Raw genomic sequence first — 23,851 nt, forward strand, 5'->3', positions numbered from 1 at the left:
TATATATATATATATATATATATATATATATATATATGTGTGTGTGTGTGTGTGTGTGTGTGTGTATATATATATATATAACTCCTTCCTTGCCCAGAGCAGGGCTCTGTGCTCTGCACATATCAGACACTTCAGATTTATGAATGTGAGATTGAGTGAGTGAACAGTTGACGATAGCCATGTGCAAACTGTAGATAGGAGCTGTGGAGTGTTAGACCAAACAGGATCATTCTCTCTTAGTTCTGCCACCCCACCAAGGGCCCCTTTCCACCTTTCCCCAGTGCCCACCCTCACCATTCTCCGCCCAACCCTGGCCCCTCACATTATAAGCATCCATGATGAGCTGTACCACATTGCTGGAGTCCTCACTCAGCTCCCCCACTGCGGACTTAGGAATCAGCTTACTCAGCTCCTGAGTTATGAGAAGTTGAGGGAAATGGTGGGTCACAGCTCTAGGAAAATGGGCCCCTGGAGGTCTGGAAGAAGGGTATATGGGGGGCAGAGAATGGTCCTTTGGGGAAATTAAGAAAGGCTGGGGTAGGGGGGGTCTGGCATTCAGACAGTTCTCACCTGGTAGACAGGCAGTGTGGCACTGGTGACAGCAAAGATGGGCTGGATGTTTGCTGCAGAGAGGGCCTGGGCTACCTGACCCACGGAGGGATAGTCCTGGGGCAGGGAGGGGGACAAGGTGAGCACCACAGGTCTCCCCCACCCATGCAAGGTGCCCTCAGCCCAGAGAATCCAGGAACCGGAGTTCCACAGCTGGAGGAGCCCTGGAGGCTTGGCAAAAAGTAGGAGGGAGGGAGGGAGTGGGGTGACACAGGTTTCCTGTCTGAGCAGCTGGGGGAACATGGAGAAGAGGAACTGTCAGGGAAGACGGCAAGGTGTCTACAAGGTGGTCACCAATGAGGAGTGTGTGGCTGGGGGGTGAGGGTCCTGGAAGGAGAGAAGGTGTGGTTCAGATGGGGACAGGCGGAGTGAGGGTGGGGACTCACAAAATCTGGGCTGCGACTGTAGAGGCCATTGCTGTCCAAGTGGCAGTGCCCATCACTGGGCATGAAAATGCCGCCCAACTTCCCATCCCCAGCTGTGTGGAATGTGTCATCTGAAGTGAACACCAGCAGCCGGGACACATTTCTCCAGCCAATCTGCTCCTGGGGTGAGGAGTATGCTGTGTACCTGGGCATGACCCTTGAGCCACCCAGCCAGCTCTAAGAGCTAAGGATTTGGCCAGCCTTCCTCTGTAGGTTTGTCCATCCCCCTGCCTCCAGCTCCCTGCTTCTCCCTGCTCCTCCCTGCTCTCCCCAGCCCCGAAAACAGGGCTGCTGCTAATGGAGACCTTATGAATTGAAAAACATGCCTCTTCCGCAAGATATGTCACTCCATTCTACCAGATAATTGTTAAATATGCAAACTACAATGACTACAGTATGAATGGTAGCCCCTAGAACTGTGCATTACACAACCATAATGGGCATCCCTAGCCCCGAACAGTCCTTCAGGCTCAGATACCCACCCCACTTCCTCACCTGGCAGAGTACAGCCTGCAGAATGGCGTCAAAGCCACCTTCAGGAGAGTCCAGGTTGCCAGACACACTCTGGCGCCCCACCTCCCGCTCGAAGGCCTGAGCATCCCCCGTTAGGGACAGCACATGGTGGAAGCTGAAGGGTGGCTGGCAGCGCTCCAGCCGGCTGGGGCAGGGGTGGCGTAGCTTGGAGGGCACTGTGCTCACAAAGGGCAGCACTGTTTTGTCCACAAAGGAGCCAAAACCTGGGAAAGGGGAGGCATGAAGGCTGTGCCAGAAGTCGCAGCAGCAGCAGGATGGAGGGGTCACTGCTGAGGACCCAAAAGGGAGGAGTCCATGAGAAGTGGGGGATGGAGAGGATGGTCATAAAGGAGATGATGGGAGAGGGTGCTCCTAGAGGGCAGGGACCCAGTACCTGACAAAGGCAAAGGGGTGAGACCACCAGCTCGGGGAAATGAGGGGTGGAGGAGATTAAGAAGAAGACAACACAGGGGCAGACAGAGGCTCTTCAAAGCTGAGGAAGAAGGCCAGGGGGTAGGATGTGATAGCAATATGAGGCGAAGAGGGGCTCTCGAACAGAGGAGAGAGGAGCCCAGAATGTGGGGCCAGGGGCAGTGACATCTAGGCCTTGTCCAAGAGACACTGGGCTGAGACAGTGACATCAGACTAGTTTCCAGGTTGGTAGATCCAGGGCAGCTGTCTGCACAAAGTCTCTTCAGACTCAGACTCAGGGCCTCAGTCCTCCTGTGAAATTAGGGTTCCTCCTAGACAGTCTCAAGTCCCCTCCAGCTCTGACCTAGAAGATGGGTGGCTTTGGGGAGAGCTGTCAGGAACCTATGGCCTGGCCTGTTAAAAACTGGGAGAGGGCAGGTAAGGCCCCTTGTGAGCGCGGGACATAAGGCTGCGGTGGAAGTTAGAGGCAGAGGCCAGGGCTGACAGGGTGGGAGGCAGCGCTCCGCTCACCAATGCGCACAGAATGGGTGACCTCCTGCAGCCGGACCAGCAGGGCGTGCCCGAGCTGGCGCACGCTTTCCAGGTCATCCTTCATGGAGTAGCTCAGGTCCATAAGGTAGTACAGGTCCACCGGGTATCCCTCGGCACGGAGAAAGCGGACCCGGAACTGCTGGGGCTCCCCTGGGGCGAGGGAGAGGGTGCGGGTCAGCGGAGCGCAATCGAACCCCAGCCCAGACCTCTGCCCCAGCCCCGCTGCCTCTAACTCACCGGGCCTCAGCGTGACCCGGACCCGCTGCGGCGCCAGCTGTGTGGCCCCCTCGCCGCGGGCTCCCTGGCTGAGCGGCTCGTCCTGCAGCACCTCCTGCCGGCCGCGGGGCTCTTCCAGCTCCTCCCGCGGGCAGCCCCGAGCCAGCAGCTCCTCGCGCCGGGCGCAGCGCCGCTCCTCCGCCTCCCCAGAGGCGGTGAAGTTCTGAGCGGCAAGGGGACGCGCTTCGGGACCCCAGTCTCGCACGGGCCCCTCAGCCGAGCTCCCAAAGCCACCCTGCAAAGCCAGCCACTTCTAATACCCACCGCCGGCCCCTCCAGTAAACTCCTCGAGCCCCTCTGATTCCCTCCTCTCCCCTATTTCCACAACTACCCATGAACTTATCAGTTCTTTCTTCCTGTCACAGCCCCACTTCCTATAGCAGTCTCTCCTCCCCTACCCTTTTCTGGACTCCCACTTTCCCCAGCCACCTACCCTTGCCCACTCCCTAGAGCCACAGACTTCCTGTTGAGATCTCTGGGACCTTGCTGCCACCAAAAAAGTGGGGAGCCCGGCCTCTTATCCCAACCTCTCCTGCATGCTCAGGCCAAAATGGGAAGGGGTTCAAGCTTAGACCCCCCTCAGTTCCTGGGAAGGAGAAGGACAGGGACAGAAGAGGGGACATCTTCCCCTCAGTGTGTCTGGTACCACTGGGACTGGCTGGGAACCCTCAAGGGAAGGAAATGGTTAGAACTGCTTCTCACATAACCCAGGTGCCAGCCTCTGGTCTGGGGATTGGAGGAGGCAGACACAGACTTGACTCAAGAGCCCCTTCTCCCCAGCCCCAGCCTGGCTCCTCTGCCTCTCTGCCTCCAGCATACTGGAGTGTACCCTTCCTGTCCTCCCAGATTCACTGTGTGCCTTTCTCCTGGGCCCTCTCAGCATCTGTAACTCTCCCTCCCCCTGAGTGTGCCCTCATCTCTTATCTCTAATCTAACTCTCCATCCCCTTGTGAGATAGATGGCTCTGTCCACCCCCACCCTATGCATTCCCCGCCCCCAGGCACCCCTCTACCACTCCATGAGCACCATCTCTTTTTTTTTTTTTTTTTTTTTTTTTTTTTTTTTTTTTTTTTTTTTTTTTTTTGTGACCGGTAAGGGGATCGCAACCCTTGGCTTGGTGTCGCCCGCACCGTGCTCAGCCAGTGAGCGCACCGGCCATCCCTATGTAGGATCCAAACCCGTGGTGGGAGCGCCACTGCGCTCCCAGCGCTGCACTCTCCCAACTGCGCCACAGGGCCGGCCGAGCCCCCATCTCTTTAAGTCATAAACAAAGAATAGCTTTGTTTGACCAGCCAGGGAAACACCGACTTCCCAGCATCTTTCTTCACCATTGGGTAGCTCAGGCCTTCAACCCCTTCCCTTCTACCAGCCCAGTCATAGGCTGCTACACACCCAGAAACATAATACCCCTCACCTCCAAAGACAGACTGAGAAGTCCATTCACATACTTTGTACTATGGACTGAACTCTGTCCCCAAAAAACTCCCAAAATGTTGAAGCCCTAACCCTCAACGTGATGATGTTTGGTGATAGGGGTCTTTGGAAGGTAATTAGGTTTAGATGAGGTCATAAGGGTGGGGCTTTCATGATGGAATTAGTGCCTTTATAAGAAGAAACATCAGAAAGCTTGTTTCCTCTCTCTCTCTCTCTCCACCATGTAAGGACATAGAAGCCCTCACTAGAGAATCAAATCACCTAGCACTTTGATTTTGGGTTTTCCAGCCTCCAAATTATGAGAAATAAATTCCTGTTGCTCAAGCCATCTAGTCTATGGTATTTTGTTATTGCAGCCCAAACTGGCTAATTCAATTTCTCACATGTGTACATGCAAAATAGTTCCCTCTACCTATATATAAGCATAAATTCCCACAAGCACATACTTCCTCCACATTCATGGTCACCAGTCCTCTCTATAAATACACAGATACCAACATAATCATATGTGCACAGTGTGTGTACACACAAACTCACACAATCACACAAAGGAGTCCTATGTGCACGAACTCAGTCATACACGAGACTGGAATGTACCCAGAAAATCACGTGCCCACACAATCACACACATATATCCAGGCTGCACATACAAATTCACATGGCTGAAAGGCCACAGATCCATCTTTACCAGTTGCTTGCACCATGCACAGCTGGGATGTGAGAGGATGCACTTCTGGCAGGATGGTGCTGGTTGGCAGGACCCTGGCAGGAACAGGTCAGAATCCCCCCATTCTGTGGCCTCTCCTGGGGATGGGACCTTGACATCCAATTCACTCTCACTTCTGCTCAGGGCCAGCAGGAAAACAAGGACCACTGACAAAGCCGCCATAGCCTGTACCAGGATATAAAGGGGGACACATGGGTCCTCAGGGAGGACCCCCAAGCTTTCAGTCCTCTACACTTAGATTGTGATCATCACTCTCAAAATTATACTCCACCTCTTTATCTCTCCTCTTAGTTTCACTTCCTCCTGTGGATTCAGCAGTTTGTTCAAAATGGAGAAAAGGGGCAGGTACCAGGCTGGGGTAGGGGCCTAGGAGAAGACCTCCTGTGTGTACACTTCACATGGCCAGAGTAGGCAAAATGGCCTAATAAAGGATCTGGGGCTGGGCCTGGAAGCAACAAGGTCTGTGCTCAGGTCTGTTTACCAAGATTCCAAGCCGTAGTAGAGGTAGAACCAAACAGGAAACCAACTGAATTCTGGTCCTGCCTCAGTCACTCACTGGCTGTGTGGCAAGTCAGACTTTCTAGGCCTAGTCTCCACATCTGTAAAGTGAGGGAGCTAAATAAGTAATCTGACAGCCCTTGCAAGTTTCACAATCTTGGATTTTAAATAAGAGAAAAGGGTCAGTGAATGGGAATGACAGGAAAGAAGGCTGGAGCAGATGAGGGAGTGTGTGAAAGAGTCAGGGAAGAGTAGTTCTAGGTTGACACAATAGCAAGAAAAATGAAGATTAGACCACAAGAAGAACTTTATAAAGGTCTGGGATAAGGAAGGAAGGCCAAGATTGGTAAAAATTTTCTCTTTCCTATGCTTTGCACAAAGGGAATCTAGATTGGTGAAAGAGCCCAGAGACAGGGTAATTCCTGAAATGACCTCTAGGAAGCAGGCAAATTCCTGAATTTAAAAAACATATTAATTAATGGGCCGGCCCGGTGGCGCACTGGAGAGTGCGCCGATTGGGAGCGCGGCGGCGCTCCCGCCAAGGGTTTGGATCCCATGTGGAGACCGGTTCCCGCTCACTGGCTGAGTGCGGTGCGGGCGCAACACCGAGGGTTGCAATCCCGTTACCGGTCGGTAAAAAAAAAGACAAAAAGGGAAAAAAAAAAAACGTATTAATTAAAAAATTGAATAGGCAAGGGCTGACCCCGTGGCATACTCGGGAGAGTGCGGCGCTGGGAGCACAGCAGCGCTCCCGCCGCGGGTTCGGATCCTATATGGGGAAGGCCGGTGCACTCACTGGCTGAGCGCAGTGTGGCCGGTCACAAAAAAGACAAAAAAATAAAAAAATTGAATAGGCAATCCATTGCCGTACTTCAAAAGTCAAAAAGTTAAATCCCAGGGCCGGCCCGGTGGCACACTGCTACAGTGCGCTGCTTGGGAGCGCAGCGGCGCTCCCGCCGAGGGTTCGGATCCCACATACAGACCGGTTCCCGCTCACTGGCTGAGCGAGGTGCGGACGCAGCACCGAGGGTTGCGATCACGTTGCCGGTCCCGGTCCGGTACGGGCACGACACTGAGGGTTGTGATCCATTGCCGGACACGAAAAAAGACAAAAAGGAAAAAAAAAAAAAGTTAAATCCCAATGGCCTTTTTTTGCAGAAATGGAAAAACTGATCCTAAAATTCATATGGTATTACATGGGACTCCAAATAGCCAAAACAATCTTGAAAAAGAAGAACAAAGTTGGAGGACTCACACTTCCCAAGTACAAAACTGACTGCACAGCTACAGTAATCAAGACAGTGTGGTACTGACATATTGATGCACATATAGATCAATGGAATAGAATTGAGAGTCCAGAAATAAACTTATCCATTTATGGCCAATTTATTTTCAACAAGGCTACCAAACTATTATTCAATGGGAAAAGAATAGTCTTCAACAAATGATGCTAGGATGATTGGATATCCACATGCAAAAAAATGAAGGTGGACCCCTATCTCACACCATATACAAAAATGAACTGAAAATGGATCAAAGACCTAAATATAACTGCTAAAATTATAAACTCTTTGGAAGAAAATATAAATATAGTCCAAGTTCATGATCTTAAACTTGGCAATGGATTGTTAGCTATAACACCAAAAGCACAAGCAACAAAATGAAAAAATAAATTGTGCTTCATCTAAGTTTTAAACTTTTGGGCATCAAAGGTCTCTATCAAGAGAGTGAAAAGACAACTCACAAAATAGGAGAAAATATTTGCAAATCATATATCTGATGAGTATCTGTAATATATAAGGAACTCTTAAAATTCAACAACAAAGGGCCGGCCCGGTGGCGCACTGGGTAGTGTGCCGCTTGGGAAGCGCGGTGGCACTCCCGCCCGAGGGTTCGGATCCCACATACGGACCGGCTCCCGCTCACTGAACGACCCAATTAAAAAATGAACAAAGGACTTAAATAGACATTTCTTCAAAGAAGATACACTAATGGCCAATCAGCACATAAAATGATGCTTATCATCATTAATCATCAGGGAAATGCAAATCAAAACCACAATAACATACCACTTCACACCCACTAGCATGATTATAATTTAAAAAAATGAAAAATAACAAGTGTCAATGAGGATGTAGAGAAATTGGGATCCTTATACATTACTGGTGGGAATGAAATATGGTACAACCACTGTGGAAAATAGTTGGTTCCTCAATACGTTAAACATAGAATTAGCCTTTGACCTGGCAATTCCATTCCTAGGTATATATCCAAAAGAATTGAAAACAGGTGTTCAAACAAAAACTTGTATACATCAATGTTCATAGCAGCATTATTCATAATAGCTAAAGGGTGGAAACAACCCAAATGTCCATCAACTGATGAAAGGATAAACAAAAAGTGGTATATCCATACAACAGAATATCATTCAGCCATAAAAAGCAGTGAAGTACTAGTACATGCTACAGCATAGATGAGCCTTGAAAACATTATGCTAAGTGAAACTAAACCAGTCATGAAAGATCTCATATAGTGTGATTCCATTTATATGAAATATCCAAACTAGGAAAATCTATAGAGACAGAAAGTAGATTAGCGGTTACCAGGGTTTGGGGGAATGGGGAATGGAGAGTGATTACTTAACAGGCAGTTACTTTTTGGGTGATGAAAAAGTTCTGGAATTAGTGATGATGGTTGCACAACCTTGTGAATGTACTTACTGCCACTGAATTGTGCACTTAAAAATTGTTAAAATTTGTGGTGCTGTTAAGACCAAGATCCACAGTTTGATCCCTGTACTGGCCAGCCACCCAAAAAAATGGTTAAAATGATTAAATTTTATGTGTATTTTACCATGAAAAATCAAAAAGTTAAATAACAGTGAGAAATTTTCCATCCCATACACCCCAGTTTCACAACTACCCTTAATAAATATTCTCTCTATTATTTTTTTTTTTTTGGCAGCTGGCCGGTATAGGGATCAAACCCTGGACCCTAGGTGTTATCAGCATCATGTTCTAACCAACTGAGCTAACCAGCCAGCCCAATAAATATTGTTTATTATTATCTTTGTTTCTTATAATCTTTCTAGAGGTCGTTTCATGCATTTACAAATTAATACAAATATCTATGCTTTATGTGTGAATTCTACAGTGGTAGAATACACACAACTTTATACCTTATTTTTTTTCTTTTAACAACTTTTGGAGATCTTTCTACCCAAGGAAATAAAAAGCTTCCTTGTTCATTTTTACAGCCATATAGATTTCCATCGCATGGACACATCATTATCATAATCAGTCCCTTAAAAATGGTCATTTAAATCATTTCTTTTTTTTTTCCTTTTTTTTGTCTTTTTTTACTGACCGGTAACGTGATCACAACCCTCGGTGTCGCGCCCGCACCGGGGACCAGCAAGGGGATCGCAACCCTCAGTGCTGCGCCCGCACTGCACTCAGCCAGTGAGCGGGAACCGGTCTCCACATGGGATCCGAACCCTTGGCGGGAGCGCCGCCGCGCTCCCAAGCGGCGCACTCTCCAGTGCGCCACCAGGCCAGCCCAAATCATTTCTAATTGTTCAGTATTACAAATAATGCTGCAATGAAATTTCATGTATTTATCTGTACCAGCCAGCCACCAAAAAATAAATTATCATTTCACACGTATACAAGTGCATCTGTCGGATAAATCCCTGGAAGAGAATGTGCATGTCAGTGGATGGGTATCATTCATAATATTGGTGAATATCACCAAAATAAGTTCCTTAGGGATTGTACCAGTTCACAATCCCATCAGCAGTATATGAGAAAGACCAACTAACTCCTTGTCATGAAGCATCTGCATTCTCCTCAGCCTGGGCCCAGACTCAAGTCCAGATGTTCTACACAAGGTGTGAGGAAGGGGTGGGGTATTGTCATTGAACAGCCCTGCCCTGCTCCCACCACCTGTGACCTCAGGCGCAGTATATAACAGAGTCTCCACCCCTTGGTGAGAGGCCTGACCAGAGCCCAGGCTCAGTGTAACCTCAGTCCTGCTTGCTCTGCATGCCTGTGGTCAGGCAAGCTGGAGACGCTGCAGCACAAAGCTCAGTTTTGACTCATCTCTCACAGATGGGGCCCCCACCGCCACACTGGTTCCCCAGGATAGGGCAAACCTAGTCATCTCCCCTAAAGGGGGCCCTGGGACTCCCTGGACAGCCCTCTCCACCCCTTCTCCCAAATCTTCCCCCTCTTCCATCCTTGGGGACACATGCCCTGTCACCTACTTCTCTGTATGTCTGTTTCTCTGTCTTGGTCTCTCTGTCTGGCCCTTCTTCCTATTCAAAAATTTGATTACATCCCTTTACTGCTTTTGTCTTCACTTCACAGTTCTTTGTTTTACTTCCTTTTTCCCTCTAATCCTAAACACAGAATGGCAGAATCTTCTACTTCAGCCCACAGTGAACTAGAGGCAGAGTAGGGATTGAGAAAGGTCAGGCCTCTTGGCCTACTTGACGCTTTCCTCCTCTCCAACCCAGGCACCATCACCATCAAAAGTTGTGGCTTCCCAACTAGCCCCAATGGGCTCTACCTAACCCAATTTCTCTTTCCTTGGAGGTCTTCAGTCTTCCCTTTTCTCCCTGGGATCAAATGGTTGTCCCATTTTCCTGGACTCAATTCTAACTCCTTTATACACACTATTGCACCCGTCAGCAGCTGAGAAACAGAGCCTCTTCCCAACCCATCCAGACCTCCCAGGTCAAGAAGGACCCTCTGCTGCCCACTCAGAATCACAAGGTGGGAACAGAACTGACGTGCTGAGCCACAGTCTTCCAGGAGTGTGGAGCTGTGTCCAAAGTGTCGATTGGGAAGAAGTCAGAGCTGAGGACAAAGCATTAGGCAGCAGGGATGGCAGATGGGTGTGTGTGGTGGCGGGGGCAGTGATGTTGGGAGGATTCTACCTTGGGATAACCCTTGGCACATGGCAGGCACTCATATGATAGCACTCATACATCTTCACCTCCTTTCCCTCCCTCCAGCCCCACTCTTGGGAAACTCGCACCCAAGAAAGATTGGGGGGGCGGTGAAACTGGGGGAAGGAACAGGAAGAGGGGATCTCAGGAACGATGCAGAAAAGAGTTCAGAGGCTTTCTCAAGTGCAGACAGGACCCTGGGTATCCAAGTTAGAGCCTTCTTTTCAGAAGGTTGGGAGCAGGTGGACTGTAAGGAGAGGAGGCAGGAGGGCTATTGCCCTGGTACTCACAGGTGCATGCAGAGCAGCTCTTCCTCTGGCGGCAGCAGCAGCCTTTGTGCACTGATCTGGGAGGCTGCAGAGGAGGAAGTGACACACCCTGGGGTGGGGGAGACTTGGGGATGGTGGGGGTGACGATCTAGGTTAAAAGAGTGTATGATACAGGGATTTGGAAGAAGAAAACTCATTTATTGAGCACCTGTCACTTGCTGGACATGTTACAATTAATCCTCACAACAACCTCATCAGATAGGTGTTAGTATCCACCCCTCATCTCCCCCCACAATTTTACAGATGTAGAGATTGAGTCTTAGAGGCAACAAGTAAAGGATTTTGCCCAAGGTCACACAGCTATTAAGTCCAAATCCAGTAAGTTTCAATCCAGGTCTGCCTGCCAGCAAAACTGATCACCTCTCCCCTTCCTTACATAGGAAGGAACATGATAGGATGGAACATGGAGGCAGTAAGTACTATAGAGAGGGCAAAATTAGAGACTATTGCTCATTTTGAAAACCCAGTGCCCACTGCTTCATAGTATGCTTAACTATATGTGCTCTGGAGCCAAGCTACCAGAGTTCAAATCCTGGCTCTACCATTTACTAGTAGTAAGGACTGTAACTGAGTTACTTAGCCCTTCCCGGGACTGTTTTCTCATCTGTCAAGTGAGCCTCGTAGGATTGTCCCAGGAATGAAATGAGATTATTTACTTATTTATTTGTTTATTTTAAAAGATGATCGGTAAGGGGATCTCAACCGTTGACTTGGTGTTGTCAGCACCATGCTCAGCCAGTGAGCGAACCGGCCATCCCTATATAGGATCTGAACCCGTGGTCTTGAAGTTATCAGCACTGCACTCTCCCGAGTGAGCCACGGGCCGGCCCTTGAGATAATTTATATTAACTGCTTACAGGCATGCTTGGCACATACTAAGGGCTTGATAAGAGGATCAGTAGGGATGAGAAGTAATGCAGGTGAGAAGTGAAGAGCCTTTGAGAAATTCAAGGTCCAGACAGCTGGAAACATGGAAAGAGAGGCACAGGGCCAAGCTCAAAGAATGCGTTTGGGGGCCAGAAGCCAAGACAGTAGCGAAGCCTGGGAAAGGGGTAAAGGAGGTGAGCTAGGGGAAGCAGAGAACATCAGCTGGAGCAGAGGCAAGGATGAAACCAGTAAGGAGAATGGGGTGTGAGAAATATTAATGGGATTTGCCCCAGCCCACACTTGACCACTGGGAGCTTTGAGAGGGAACTAAAAATGAGGTCTATGTTTGCGGGTCTGTCTCCCCTACCAGAAGGGGCACTCCTTGAGGGCAGGGACTGGCTGTACCAAGTATTCTGCTGTAACCACAGCACCTAGGCAAGTGCCATCTCATAGTAGGTGCTCAATAAATGTCAGATGGATTGTAACTGTAGATTGTAAGTGTAGCTACTGTAAGGAGGCAACTGAGGGGCTCTTTCCCTGGGTGGGCTTGGGCTATGGGACAGATGGGACCTTCTACCCTTCCCCCACAACCAGGGGTTACCATGGCAATTACCCCTCCTCCCTCACAGGCCCTGTGGTTTCCTCTAGAGCTTCTTTCACTTTCTTCTTCTGCTTTCCCCCCACTCTTCTTTCCTCCTCCACTCCCACATCCTCAACTTCTTTCTCATATGCATAGGTCACCGGTGAAGAAAGCTGGGGACAAGGTAGGCAAGGCACTGTCCCAGGGAAGGAGGAGGGCATCACAGAAGGCAAGGGGAGACAGAGTACAGGGGCACAGTGGTAGAGGCGTTGCAAAGGGGCGTTGCAGAGGTAAGGCATGTACGGCCAGGAGAGATATTAGGAAAGAAGGTAACAGTGGAGTCAGGCGGTGAGAGGTCACAAGGTGAGGAGTGGGATCAGGATCATATGTGATAGTGGGGTCACAGGGCAGAAACACTGTAGCTTAGATGTAGCTGTGGTTCTTCACTTCTAGGGCCAGGGACTCCCATGAGAGCCAAATGAAACTTCCACAGACCTCCTCCCCTGAGAAGGGCAGATATGGGAAGAAGTCCTGCTTGCTCTGCATGCCAATTAGCTAACTGGTGGTGGGGACCAGCCCATTCATGTCTTTCCAGAGGTCCACAGGATCCAACATAAGAACCCCCACCTGGTGCCTGGGGGAGGTCTAGGCAATCAGAGTGGACCCCAGTAGGCCTTCCCACCCAGCCCCCACCCCCATCCTAGGCACGGTTCATCCTATTGTTCCCCTAAGAAACCTACCAAGTCCAGTAGATTAGGAGCTCACCCACCTCACTTAGCTCCCTCTCCAGCTGGTCGTTTCCCCTCCCACCTCCCAGAGGGAGCCACATCCCATGAGTTTCCATCACTTTATTTTGCAAAAATAGAAAACTCAGCAATATGCGATACAGCGGGGTGGAGGGGAAATGTAAACAGAGGGGAGGGAAGAGCACCCTGACCCCCCGGAGAAAAGGGGGAGCCACTGGGAGTCTTATTTGGCAGCTAAATACAAACTGGGGATTGGAGGAAGGGAGGGATCACAGGGGCCCTGGGCTCCCCCTCCCAAGACCCCTGGAGGAAAGGTCAATTCCAGGGTGTAAACAAAAGCTAATAAATAAATAGAGGCTTCCTCTGGGTCAGGGTGGGATCAGCTAAGCAGCATCCCCCCTCCCTGGGCCAAGCTGCTCTAGGGGTCAAGGATGGAAGGCACTGGGGGAGAGGGATCCCCTGGCCCCTCTGTAGTGTAGGAGGGTCCCTGCCCCAATGGCTGAGATGGGCGAGGCAGGGGGAGCCCAAGGCACATGACAGGGCTGGGGAAGGGGCTTGTAACGGAGGGCAGAGTAAACTGCCCAAACAAAGAGGTTCAGAATGGACCTGCATCTGTCCTTTTCACCCTCCAGCCCCACCCCAGAAATGCAGGGCCCAGCCTGCCCCCAATCTGACCTGGCATGAGGATAGGGCACAGAGGGTAGCATGCACCTGACAGGTGCATCACCCAGCATGAGGCACCAAGGGTAGGGGCAAGGGGGTGGGCTCAGCCCTCCCCTTCTACCCCCCTTTTGGTCTCTATAGTGTTCCTGTTTGCTCCCAAAGGCCTAAGCACCTGGCAGAGGAAGGGGCTGTAGAATGGCAGGGTCTTTCTCCTGCCCTGGGGAGTCTAGGACCCTTGTATCTGAGGGGCAGTGCTAAGATTTTAGAGTCCAAACCCAGGCTCACCCCTCTGCCCTCTTCCCAGTGGGAGCAGGGCAGGCCCCCAGGACTGAAGAGGGAGCTGGTTAGAGCGGAAAGGGGATGAACACAAAGGCACCCCTGGAAACTTTGGCAAAACAAGGAGCTCAATGGAAGGGGTGGGAAGAGGGCAGAGAAGGTCCTCCCCCAGTCACTGATGGTGTCTGGGAGATGGTCGGTCTGCTGCCTGGAGCCCCAACCCCCACAGAGGGAAAGGTCAGGGGCCCTGGTCAGGCTGGGGACTTTGGTCCCCTTTGCCCTGGCCCCTGGGAACCTCATCCTCGCTAGAGGCCTTGGGGTGGGAACCAGGCTGCGAGGAGTCGTCCTCAAACATTTCGGGGTTCTCCAGCATCTCTCGGATCAGGGGAGGCATCGGGCCTGGAATCTCCATCTTCAGGGTAATGGCCCTTTCTGCTCCTACAATGGAGAGGCAAAGAGGCTCAGGAGGGCAAGGGCACAGGACCCTTGAGGCCTCCTCCCTAACCTTTCTGGACTGCCCTCTGACTCCCCTTTACCTCCTCTGTGGGAGCTCCCAGCATAGGCCTGCCACCCCTCTGTCCTCAGCTCACCCTCTCTCCACTCCAGGGTTCCTAGATGCTGCACCTGTTTGGAACCTCTACCTGGTCTTCTCTGCCAGGCCTGCTGCCCATTCCTCCCATTCTTTCAGGCTGTCTTCTCAAAGATCACACCACCACCATGTACAACTTCAGCTCCACTCCCCAGGCACCCCACCCTCTAATGTCCAGAGCTTGCCAGTTGTTCCTAGGTCTGTTCTTAACATCTATAACAGTAGATAATATTTATCAAACACTATATTTCAGGTATCCTTCTAAATCAGCACCACCCGATAGAATTTTTGGCGATGTTGGAAATATCTGCTCTGTCCAATATAGTAGTCACTAGCCACATGTGGCTACTGAGCACTTGAAATACAGCTACTGCAACTACGGAACCGAATTTTTAATTCAGCATAGTTCTAAGCACATTATATTAACTCATTTAGTCCTTACAATAGCCTTATGAGGTCGGTGTAAATATAGCCCAATTTGCAAATGGGAAAAAGAAGTACAAAAAGTAAAGGAATTTGCCAAAAGACTTCTAACTAGTATGTGGCAGAGCTAGGATCCCAATGTAGGTCACCCGGTTCTCAATCCTTCTGTTCTTGTCCCTGCCTATCCACCTATCCAACCTGGGAGACCAGCAGCTCTGGGAAGTCAGAGCAGGGAAGCTCACTCATGACTAACCCTTGGTACTGATGCCCCGGAGGTCGGTGATTTTCATAAGCATCCTTGGGAACATGTAAGGCTGGCTGGGTCGCCGGCGCCGGGCATAGAGCCTCAGGGCTTCCAGCAGTGGCTCCTGCAGCTTTTCCACTTTTTCAGGTTCCTCCAAGTCCATGCGATCTATGGGGACAAGCACAGTGGAGTGAGATGGGAAGGAAGAAACAAGGAGGACACCATGACGGGTGGCTGATCCCCAACTAACCCTCCCCTGTGGGCCTCCAGACCCCAAACTTTGTCCCAACAGCACCTTCCCTTTTGTCCCTGATCCCCAACAGTCTATCTCCCCTGCTCTAAGCCCTGTACCTTAAAGCAAGGGACTTTCTCTGGTAAATCATTCCTGCCAAGTCCCTATCTCAGCACCAGTATCTAGGGTCTCCTCAGCTCACCCTGGCTCTGCCCCTCTTTTTGTCCCATATTCTAGGCTGCTGGGAAGCCTGTGCAGGATCTGAGAAGTCTGTGGATGGGCCCAGATGCAACTATCCCTGGGGAAGAGACCCACCAAGGTCTCCCACCTGGTCAGAGATCAGGTATGAAGTATAGTGGGAAAGGAGCCTGAGCAGACGCCAGGGGGCGCCCCCGCACCTCCACAGATGAGGCAGATGGCGCTGAGCAGCCCTGTCTCAGTGTCATCCATCTCCAGTGGCAGGAGCTGCCCGGCAAAGGCAAAGACTAGGTCTGTGAGGGGCCCAAAGCCAGCATTGTGCATCTGGGTCCGGTTCAGGGTCAACCCGTCGGAGAAGGTCATGGTGTCCTGCTCTGGGGTGTACCTTGTACAGATCCGCAGCATCTGGAGGTGGAGGTAGTAGAAGGGTTAGAGCAGTCTCTGGAGAGGGGTTCGTATGGGGGTAGGGGAAAGAAGGAATGAGTGGAAAGTGAGGAGGTTAGGTCCCAAATGAGTGCAACCTGAAGCAGGCATGGGGAGGAAGGCAGAGAGGTGAGGCTTGGGAAGGGGAGGTCCTGAGAAGTCAGGAGGAGGCAGGGCATCCAGAAGTCTAGGATCAGGTCATAGAGGCAAGGGCTAAGACAAAAAGAGCTTGGGTAGAGATCTGGGGAGTCCCAGATGGCTGGCAGGGGTCAGGAAAAGCAAATCTTTATATGGACCAAAGAACTGCTAAGGGTCGGGCTGTGGCAGGACCCTCAGGGCCTAACTTACCAGGATATCCAGGCAGGCAGCCTTGAGCAGAGTGATCTGGTCAGCAATGCTGAGCCCTGTAAAGCCAGGCAAGCGCTTGGCAAACTCCACAATCTTGATGATGCACTTGGTGGCCAGCTCACTGAACTTGTCCCACAGCCCCAGATCCAGCTGTACCCGGTGGTCTGCACTGGAGTTCTGCAAGAAGGAGGAGGGGGGATTAGAATGCAAGCTAAGGCCTGCGCCTGTGCTGTCTTCTCTCTGCCAGTACCCCAAGCATTCTGATGACCTCCTTGTCCTCAGCACCAGACCACAGCCTCCAACATAACCCTCACCCATTCCGCCAAAGTGAATAGTCCCCTGCCCATTCCTCACCGTGGTATATTTGCCCAGCTGACAGAGCGAGGGGAAGGTCTCCTGATGGGCTTTGCTGACCTTGGTAATGAGCTCTTCTAACTGGGGGCTCAATTCATAGCTGTCAGATGATCCTTCTTCTTTCACCTCTTTCTTCTTCTTGTTTCGGTCATTCCGCACAGCTTGGGGGTAGAGGCGTAAGGAGAGGGTCATGACCCTCAGAGCCTCCCTTTGGATGTCCTCTGTCACCCTAATTTAAGGTGCTCGGTCCTTATTATGAATATCTATTCCCTGGCACCCTGATTAGTGCCTCAGTTTCCCTATCTCCTACATTAGCCCCTATTTCCAGGCTGGCTCTCCCCAGCCCCACCCAGGGCCTACAGCCCCTGCTCCCTCCCCAGGCCATTCAGCGCCATCCTGCCCTTCCTGTCACCCTGCAGGAGCTGGGGGGGTGGGGGGGCAGGATATGCAGGCAGCAGGATATCCACTTATAGCCTTGGCAGCACAATGGGGGGGATGAAGAGGAGGGGCCACCCCAGATTCATCTCAGGCTTAGTCCTGGGAGCAGGGAAGGGGAGGGGACTGGCAAGCCCACCCCTCCACTTCCCCATGAAACAGGGAGAATGTGAGACCCTAATCCCCATTCATTCATTCAGTGGAAAGGTTAAGCTCCTAGAGGGGAGAATGGGAAAGGCTGTGGAATGGAGCTAATCAAATAGGACTGGCCTGGGAGGAGGCAGCACCCCAGGGCAGGCTAGGTCTCTGAGGTCAGGGAAGTGGGGTGCCTAGAAGGAAAAGGGTAGCAACTATAGGGTAGGACAGGAGTGCTCCTGCCCAGGCCAGAGATATGAGCCTACCTTCCTTGGACATGCCCACTTCAAAGCACTTCTGTAGCCGGCAGTACTGGCAGCGATTCCTGGTTACCTTGTTGATGATACAGTTTTTGTCACGGTGACATGTGTACACCATGTTCTTCTGGATGCTGCGGCGGAAGAAGCCCTGAAGTTGGAGTGAAGTGGGGGATGTCACTGAAGCAGGATGCTGGCAGTACCAGTCTCTCACAGGCCTTGCAGGTTACCCCAGGCCTAACCTGATCTATTAACCACCTATGTGCAAAGCAGCCCCCTCCCACCCCATACATGCCCACTCACATACAGCATCTGTGTTCCTGGTCTCTGATCTTACCCAGGTAACTCTAGGTCCCCAGTCTGCCCACCCCCACCACATACACACCTTGCAGCCTTCACAAGAGCTGACCCCATAGTGGTAGCCAGAGGACTTGTCATTGCACACAAAGCACGGCTTGTAGACCCGAGGAGGCGGAGGGGGCGAGGGCGAGCTGGGCACCATCTCCTCTGAGCTAGTGCTTTGCGTCTCCACCGCTAGGGGAAAGCAGTGATATGAGGGTTGGGGAGAAGGACCCCAAAGACCTCCAGGCCTCCTCACTATAGACACCCCATGCCCACTTCTTCCTCCAGCCTAGTGGTGACAGCCATCACTACCACAGTGCACTAGTCCCTACAACCATGTACAGCCCCACAGTAAACACTCCCAGAAACGCCCAAAACAGCAATTATTACTGCAGCTTGCTGTGATTCTAGCTGACCCCCACAGACTGGCTAACTCCTCCACAAAAGTAATGCCAGCCCTAGCCCTATGTGACACTGTTCAATTCTCTAAATTCCAGACCAAGGACATCCTGGGCCATTCTCTGGGTCTCAGTTTCTCCAACTATGAAGCGGTGTGTGGAATGGTTGCAGCTCTGCAGGTCTGAACTTTCTAGTCACTCCCTGTCACTTTCGTAGGTCCTTGTCACAGGGAGTCACCTCCCACCTTCCTCCTCCTCCTGGTAAGGCAATAGATCTGGAGTGGGTAGGCAATTTTAGGCCACCTGTAGCTAACACATGGCTGAATGACCTGCTGGGATGCTTAGTAGGTAGAACAGAACTTTGTTTTCTCTCAAGTAGTATTGAGTAGATAATCATCAAGCTTTTCCCTCTCATACCACCCCCCCAAATAACCACCAAAGTCCTTTTCCCCCCAAACCACTGAGACAATGGAGCAAATGGGGCACAGGTATCATGACAGTAAATTACAGGATATGCAACAGCCTTATTTCACACCTAAAGAAACTGAGGCCAAGAGCAGGCAAGTGACCAGACCTCAGTATCACACTGCCAGCTGATGGAGGAGCCAAGGCTCTCAGTCCTCTGACTAGATCTAAGTGGCCGTGAGTCAGAGAATTTGGGAAAGGGGAGACTGAGGTATTTGGTCAGATTCTCAGATCTAGAAGCCATTGGGGGTATAGCAAACCAGAAAAGTCTGGTGACAGTGGGTAAACAAGGCTAACGGGGGAGGGGACCTATCTTCGGACCCTCTCTGAGCCTATGTCTTCACTCCTAAACTCCTTCCAAAAATAAACTGGGAAAAAATAAAATAAAAAAATAAACTGGGGCTGTTTGGTTAGCTCAGTTGGTTAGAACACAGTATTAAAACACTAAGGTTGGGCCGAGCCCGTGGCGCACTCGAGAGAGTGCGGCGCTGGGAGCGCAGCAGCGCTCCCGCCGCGGGTTCGGATCCTATATGGGGTTGGCCGGCGTGATGCACTCACTGGCTGAGCGCGGTGCGGCCGGTCACAAAAAAGGACAAAAAAAAAAATCACTAAGGTCAAGGGTTCGGATCCCCATACTGGCCAGCCCCCAAATAAAAAAAAAAAAAGAAAAATACTCAAGTGCAGCTCAAAAGGGGCTTCAGCCTCAAAGAGTATGGAGAGGACATCCTCTGTTTAGGAGGCTGCTGGGTAAATCGTGTGTGAATTTGTGTATGTGTGTTTGATCTTCAGAGGCTAGGAAAATCTGTAAATTGTTCAACCTGTAGGCCCTGTTGCCCAAATCTGGAGGGCCCAAGTTAATGCAAGAAATCCCTAAGACCCTTCCTAAGGAGTGTCCCACACACCCACCTCATGAACACCTTCCTTCTAACCCTCTGCAGCCCACCAGGTCAGAAGTCCGCCCAAATGCAGCCAGAAGGGCAGAAGGAATGCCCAGGATGCCAGGGTTCCAGGCTAGCTCCACCCACCCCACAGGAGGGAAGCCCTCCCCAGCCCCCAACACACACACACTCAATTTGCATAAGAATCCTGTTGCATTGAGATTCCACAATGAAAAGGGAGAGAGAGGAGAGGAGAAAAGAAGGGTGCCAGGAGTCTATTCAAGACTCGAGACGGAGGACTCCAGGAGGGGCTTGTGCTGAGAGATGTGGGGAGGTCTGGAATGCCTTTCAGGACCTCTTCTGGCTCCACAGTGATCTTCAAGGGCAGGTGTTGTGCCCACAGCCCTGTGTGTGGGGTGGTACTCACTCGGTGCTGACTGACGCCCTCCCTGCCCGCAGAGCGCTGCCTCATTTCCTCTCTTGCGCAAGGGCCTGGGTGCGGTCAGACTGGCATTGGGCAGTGCCAGCCAATTATAAGACTGGGGGGCCACAGGGAGTTAGGCCGGGGAGCAGTTTTTCCTATCTAAGTGGTCACCCATTCTTGACACTCCTCTGGCACACCCCTGCCCCCTGAACCCTAGAGTGCAACCCAGTGGTTCTGAGGTCAATCTGCTGGTGGGAGGCTCCAGAAAGTTAACTTGGTCTACTTGGATCTGATACCCTCCTCAGCCCTGAGCTGTGACCCCACCATCAGGATGCTGCTCCTGGGATAGGCAGAGGCCCCTGCTGGGGAGGAGGGGGGTGGGCTCTGGGTTTTTCTCCTTTTAAAGCCCAAATTGCTGAAATTGAGGAAATTCCTGGCCAGGCTGAGCGGAGCTTCAAACAAACTCTTTATAACCGGCTGTAAACGCTCCCAGCTGCGAGGCCCAGAGCTGAGCAGCCTGGACTCGCAATCTCACACACACCTCCTTGGAGACCCACACACTCTCACAGGTCAACAACACACAGGGCACAAAAGCAGGCATATTAATAACGGGCTCCTATAACCCCAACCAGATTCTGGCACAGAGGAACATATGGACACAGATGGGCATAAAGGCATACTCACTCCAGCCCCACTGTGGAGGTGGGAGTACAAGTCACAAAACCGACACACAACACATTTACAAGCGGACAGCTCTACCACCAGACAAACACCCCAGCCTGCCAACGCAGCACAGGGACACCAAAGCCTCCAAACATGCACAAACACACCATCCTGCCCTCCGCTCTAAATGACTTTCCTTCTGAAATTGTGTGGGGGAAGTCCTGAAGCTAGCTTTGTGTGCCCACCATACTCTAGAGTCCAAAATTACTGGTCCAAATTGAAATGCACGAACATACTACTAGTAAAGTCCAAGGGGCTTCACTGGGCCTGAAAAAGGACAGGGTCTGTGCTCAGCCCCCCAAATCCCTGTAAGATTCTCTCCGCCTCAGCACACCCCCTCCCAACTTATCCAATTCCCCATCCTATTGGGCAATGAGAGGAAGGTTAAGAATTCACGGGGATGTGGTGCAAAGCAATAGTTCCATGCTTTTGAGGGCCGGCCCGTGGCTCACTCGGTAGCCACCAAGGCCACGGGTTCGGATCCCATATAGGGATGGCCGGTTCGCTCACTGGGTGAGCGTGGTGCTGACAACACCAAGTCAAGGGTTAAGATCCCCTTACCGGTCATCTTTAAAGAAAAAAAAAAAAAGTTCCATGCTTTCTCCGCCCTTTAAATGGCACGCTTTTAATTCTTGCACCACCCCACCCTCCTGTTTGCCACCTCCCTCTTACAGTCTCCCAGTTGTTAAATCTGAGCAGCTCTGCTCTAGAACCAAAAGGGGGGAAAAAAGATCCGAACTTGTAAACAGCGCTGCCGAGTGCCAAGGAGCGAGGCGCGTTGGCGGCAGCTCGGTGACCCAGCGTGCGCACTCCCCCAGCGCCCGCCGCTCCACTCGCTGCCCGCCCCTTCCGAACGTACCCCCAAGCCCCTGGTGCCCGGCCGCACCGCGCTGCGAGCGCAGTCCCAGCCGCGGGGAAATTTGGGGGTGCTCCAGGCTCCCCTCCCGGACACTCCCCACACCCCACCCCCGCCAGGCACTGCGGCCCAAGCTTCAAAGCCGCTTCTCATCTGGACTTCATTTTTACTGCCTCTCAGTCCCTAGCTTTTTATTACCGCTTTGGAAAGGGGTTCCAGGGCCCCAGGCCTGGCATCTCCCATTTCACAGAAGGGGAAGATGGATATCTGGGGACCCCTGCTCAGTCGTACGCCCTCTGCCGCTGTCACCTGCAGGCCACCCCCCGACACACACACACACACACAGAGACTGCTTTAAACTTTTCACTTTGTGTGTTAGAGCCCTAGGAAAAAGTCATCTCTGCATACAACCATGTTCACGTTTCCAAACATTTCTTTTTTAAATTGGGCGGGGGGGAGGGGGGGAGACGCCAGAGACGAGCCTTCTCCTTCTTGTGTGCACAAACCCTTCCACCCGGCACGGAGAACACAGGATGCACTTTCGAACGTAGCACTTTCCAAAACCGCCCCCGCAGCCACGCAGGGGCACACGCCCGCCCGGCCTCTGCCACAAACATCCCCATACAGGCCATGTGGACTTGCCAATGCTGTCGGGGGGCGACAGCGTGTAGAAAAAAACCCTACTCCCACACCCACACACCTAGACAAGATGCTGCACACTCCAGGGGCTCGCACGCTCTGCAAATAATTATTTTTTTACACTCCCAACTTCCCACATGGACTTTACAAACACCACCCATGATCCTGGGTGCCATATCCCTCCGGGGCCAGACACCTGAGGGCACAAGCTATCAACACACCTCGGTCTCTCTCTCCCCAGGAACTCTGGAGTGGCATCAACCAAAGGTCCTAGCTAAAACACCCACCATAAAAACCACACACTCCAAACACTACTGCACACACGCAAAGGAGACGCTGAGGCCCCACGTTTAAAGGGCCAGTACCTCACATAGAAAAGGCCAGAACCTCCGCTTGCACCCTATTTCCACCCTTTACGCACAGAAAGAGTAAGCCCCAGCCTCTCCTGCACCCCCCACCCCACCCCACCCCCGGGCTCGGATACCTACATTGCAGACTGGCGGGTTGCGGCCAGGCGAAAGACTCAAGTCCAGCGAAACAGGAGCTGCCGGTGGCTCTGCGCAGCAAGCCGGCCCCAGGCCCGGCCGCCCCGTATAGCCGTCGCGGACCCGGGACAAACGTTTCCATGCAGTCGTACATCGCGACCCGGCTTGGAGGGAAGCTGGGTGCTAAGAACACCAAGGACCCACAGCCAATTCCCCCTCCTCCCCCGGCGGCGCCCAGCTCCTGCAGGGGGGGAGGGGGAGGGCTAGCATAGGGCGCTGGGCTGCATGGGGGGTAAGGGGTAGGCGGGGAAGAGGGGGATCCCCAGCAGGGGAAAACGACTGGGCGGGGCTCGAAGCCAGGGATGCAGCTTCAGCCTCGGTCCGGCTCACTCTGGGCGCCTCGGTAGCTAGCACTGGGGAGACCTTTTGTAAAAGCGAATCCCGGAGGGGCAGGGGGTGGGGCTTGGAGAGCGAAGGGGGCCGGGCACCAAGATGAGCAGAGCTGGGAGTGGAGCGCACACACATACACATACTCTCTCCGCGGCGCGCGCGCTTGCTTAGACACACATGCGTGCATGCATTTATCTTAACAGGCACCAAGTATTTGCAAATGTGCAACAGTGTACATACATGTCTGCACGCACATAAAATCATAGGTGCATGCACCTTTGTGCAAATACACCTGGCTCGGGAGAATGCTTGCGAGTATTCTCTCGCCACAGCCCGGAGGCTTTGCACGCATTTGCACTTAGGCGCGTGCCCAGGTCAGGGTTGGGGGGAGGAGTGGAGGAACCAAGTACATGCATTTCCTGTCATAGAGTTTTCTCCCTCCCCCGAAACCTCCCATTTTCACCCGTCAATGCAGGGATGTTAAGGATGACTGAGGAGAGGGGGACTTGGAGGTCCCCTAAGGGCGGCAGCTCTCCAGAGCCCGGAGACCTACACTACCTCCACCCCTCTCATTCCCAGGCCTGGCTCCTCCCTCTCCCTCCGCGCGCGCGCTTCAGGGCCGAACAGAAGAGTACATTCCTGCGGCTCGGCGCGCGCTGCCTCCTCCTTCCTTCCCGTTTTCCCCACCCCCGGTCCTAGGGCCGGAGCGCGTTCCCGCCGTGAACTCTCCGGGAACCCCCCTCGGGGCGGGTGGCC

General features: G+C 52.1%; 3 protein-coding genes across 4 annotated transcripts in view; 1 reads left to right on the top strand and 2 right to left on the bottom strand.

Moving 5' to 3' along the window:
• ZNF740 (zinc finger protein 740) overlaps positions 1–8,780 on the top strand; it is a 24,599-nt gene extending 15,819 nt beyond the window's left edge. The window contains exon 6 of the mRNA XM_008574838.1: positions 8,702–8,780. Within this exon, the coding sequence (XP_008573060.1) occupies positions 8,702–8,767 (66 nt within the window). The 3' untranslated portion in view covers positions 8,768–8,780. The remainder of the gene's footprint in view (positions 1–8,701) is intronic.
• Positions 1–10,792, bottom strand: part of ITGB7 (integrin, beta 7) — a 15,023-nt gene extending 4,231 nt beyond the window's left edge. Inside the window, exons 1-9 of the mRNA XM_008574833.1 lie at positions 10,687–10,792; positions 5,429–5,546; positions 4,909–5,112; positions 2,748–2,949; positions 2,490–2,660; positions 1,530–1,771; positions 996–1,154; positions 571–666; positions 323–412 (exon numbers count right to left, since the gene is read on the bottom strand). Coding sequence (XP_008573055.1) covers positions 323–412; positions 571–666; positions 996–1,154; positions 1,530–1,771; positions 2,490–2,660; positions 2,748–2,949; positions 4,909–5,109 — 1,161 coding nt within the window. The 5' untranslated portion in view covers positions 5,110–5,112; positions 5,429–5,546; positions 10,687–10,792. The remainder of the gene's footprint in view (positions 1–322; positions 413–570; positions 667–995; positions 1,155–1,529; positions 1,772–2,489; positions 2,661–2,747; positions 2,950–4,908; positions 5,113–5,428; positions 5,547–10,686) is intronic.
• A 2,211-nt stretch (positions 10,793–13,003) lies between these two features.
• Positions 13,004–23,851, bottom strand: part of RARG (retinoic acid receptor, gamma) — a 22,506-nt gene continuing 11,658 nt past the window's right edge. For both annotated transcript variants that reach the window (XM_008574844.1, XM_008574845.1), the window contains exons 4-10: positions 17,881–18,029; positions 17,505–17,646; positions 16,669–16,829; positions 16,315–16,491; positions 15,744–15,948; positions 15,123–15,281; positions 13,004–14,295 (exon numbers count right to left, since the gene is read on the bottom strand). In XM_008574844.1, the coding sequence (XP_008573066.1) occupies positions 14,096–14,295; positions 15,123–15,281; positions 15,744–15,948; positions 16,315–16,491; positions 16,669–16,829; positions 17,505–17,646; positions 17,881–18,029 (1,193 nt within the window). In that variant the 3' untranslated portion in view covers positions 13,004–14,095. The remainder of the gene's footprint in view (positions 14,296–15,122; positions 15,282–15,743; positions 15,949–16,314; positions 16,492–16,668; positions 16,830–17,504; positions 17,647–17,880; positions 18,030–23,851) is intronic.

Source organism: Galeopterus variegatus, unplaced genomic scaffold (genome assembly GCF_000696425.1).
Source record: "Galeopterus variegatus unplaced genomic scaffold, G_variegatus-3.0.2 Scaffold1111, whole genome shotgun sequence".
In the NCBI taxonomy this organism is placed as follows: domain Eukaryota; kingdom Metazoa; phylum Chordata; class Mammalia; order Dermoptera; family Cynocephalidae; genus Galeopterus; species Galeopterus variegatus.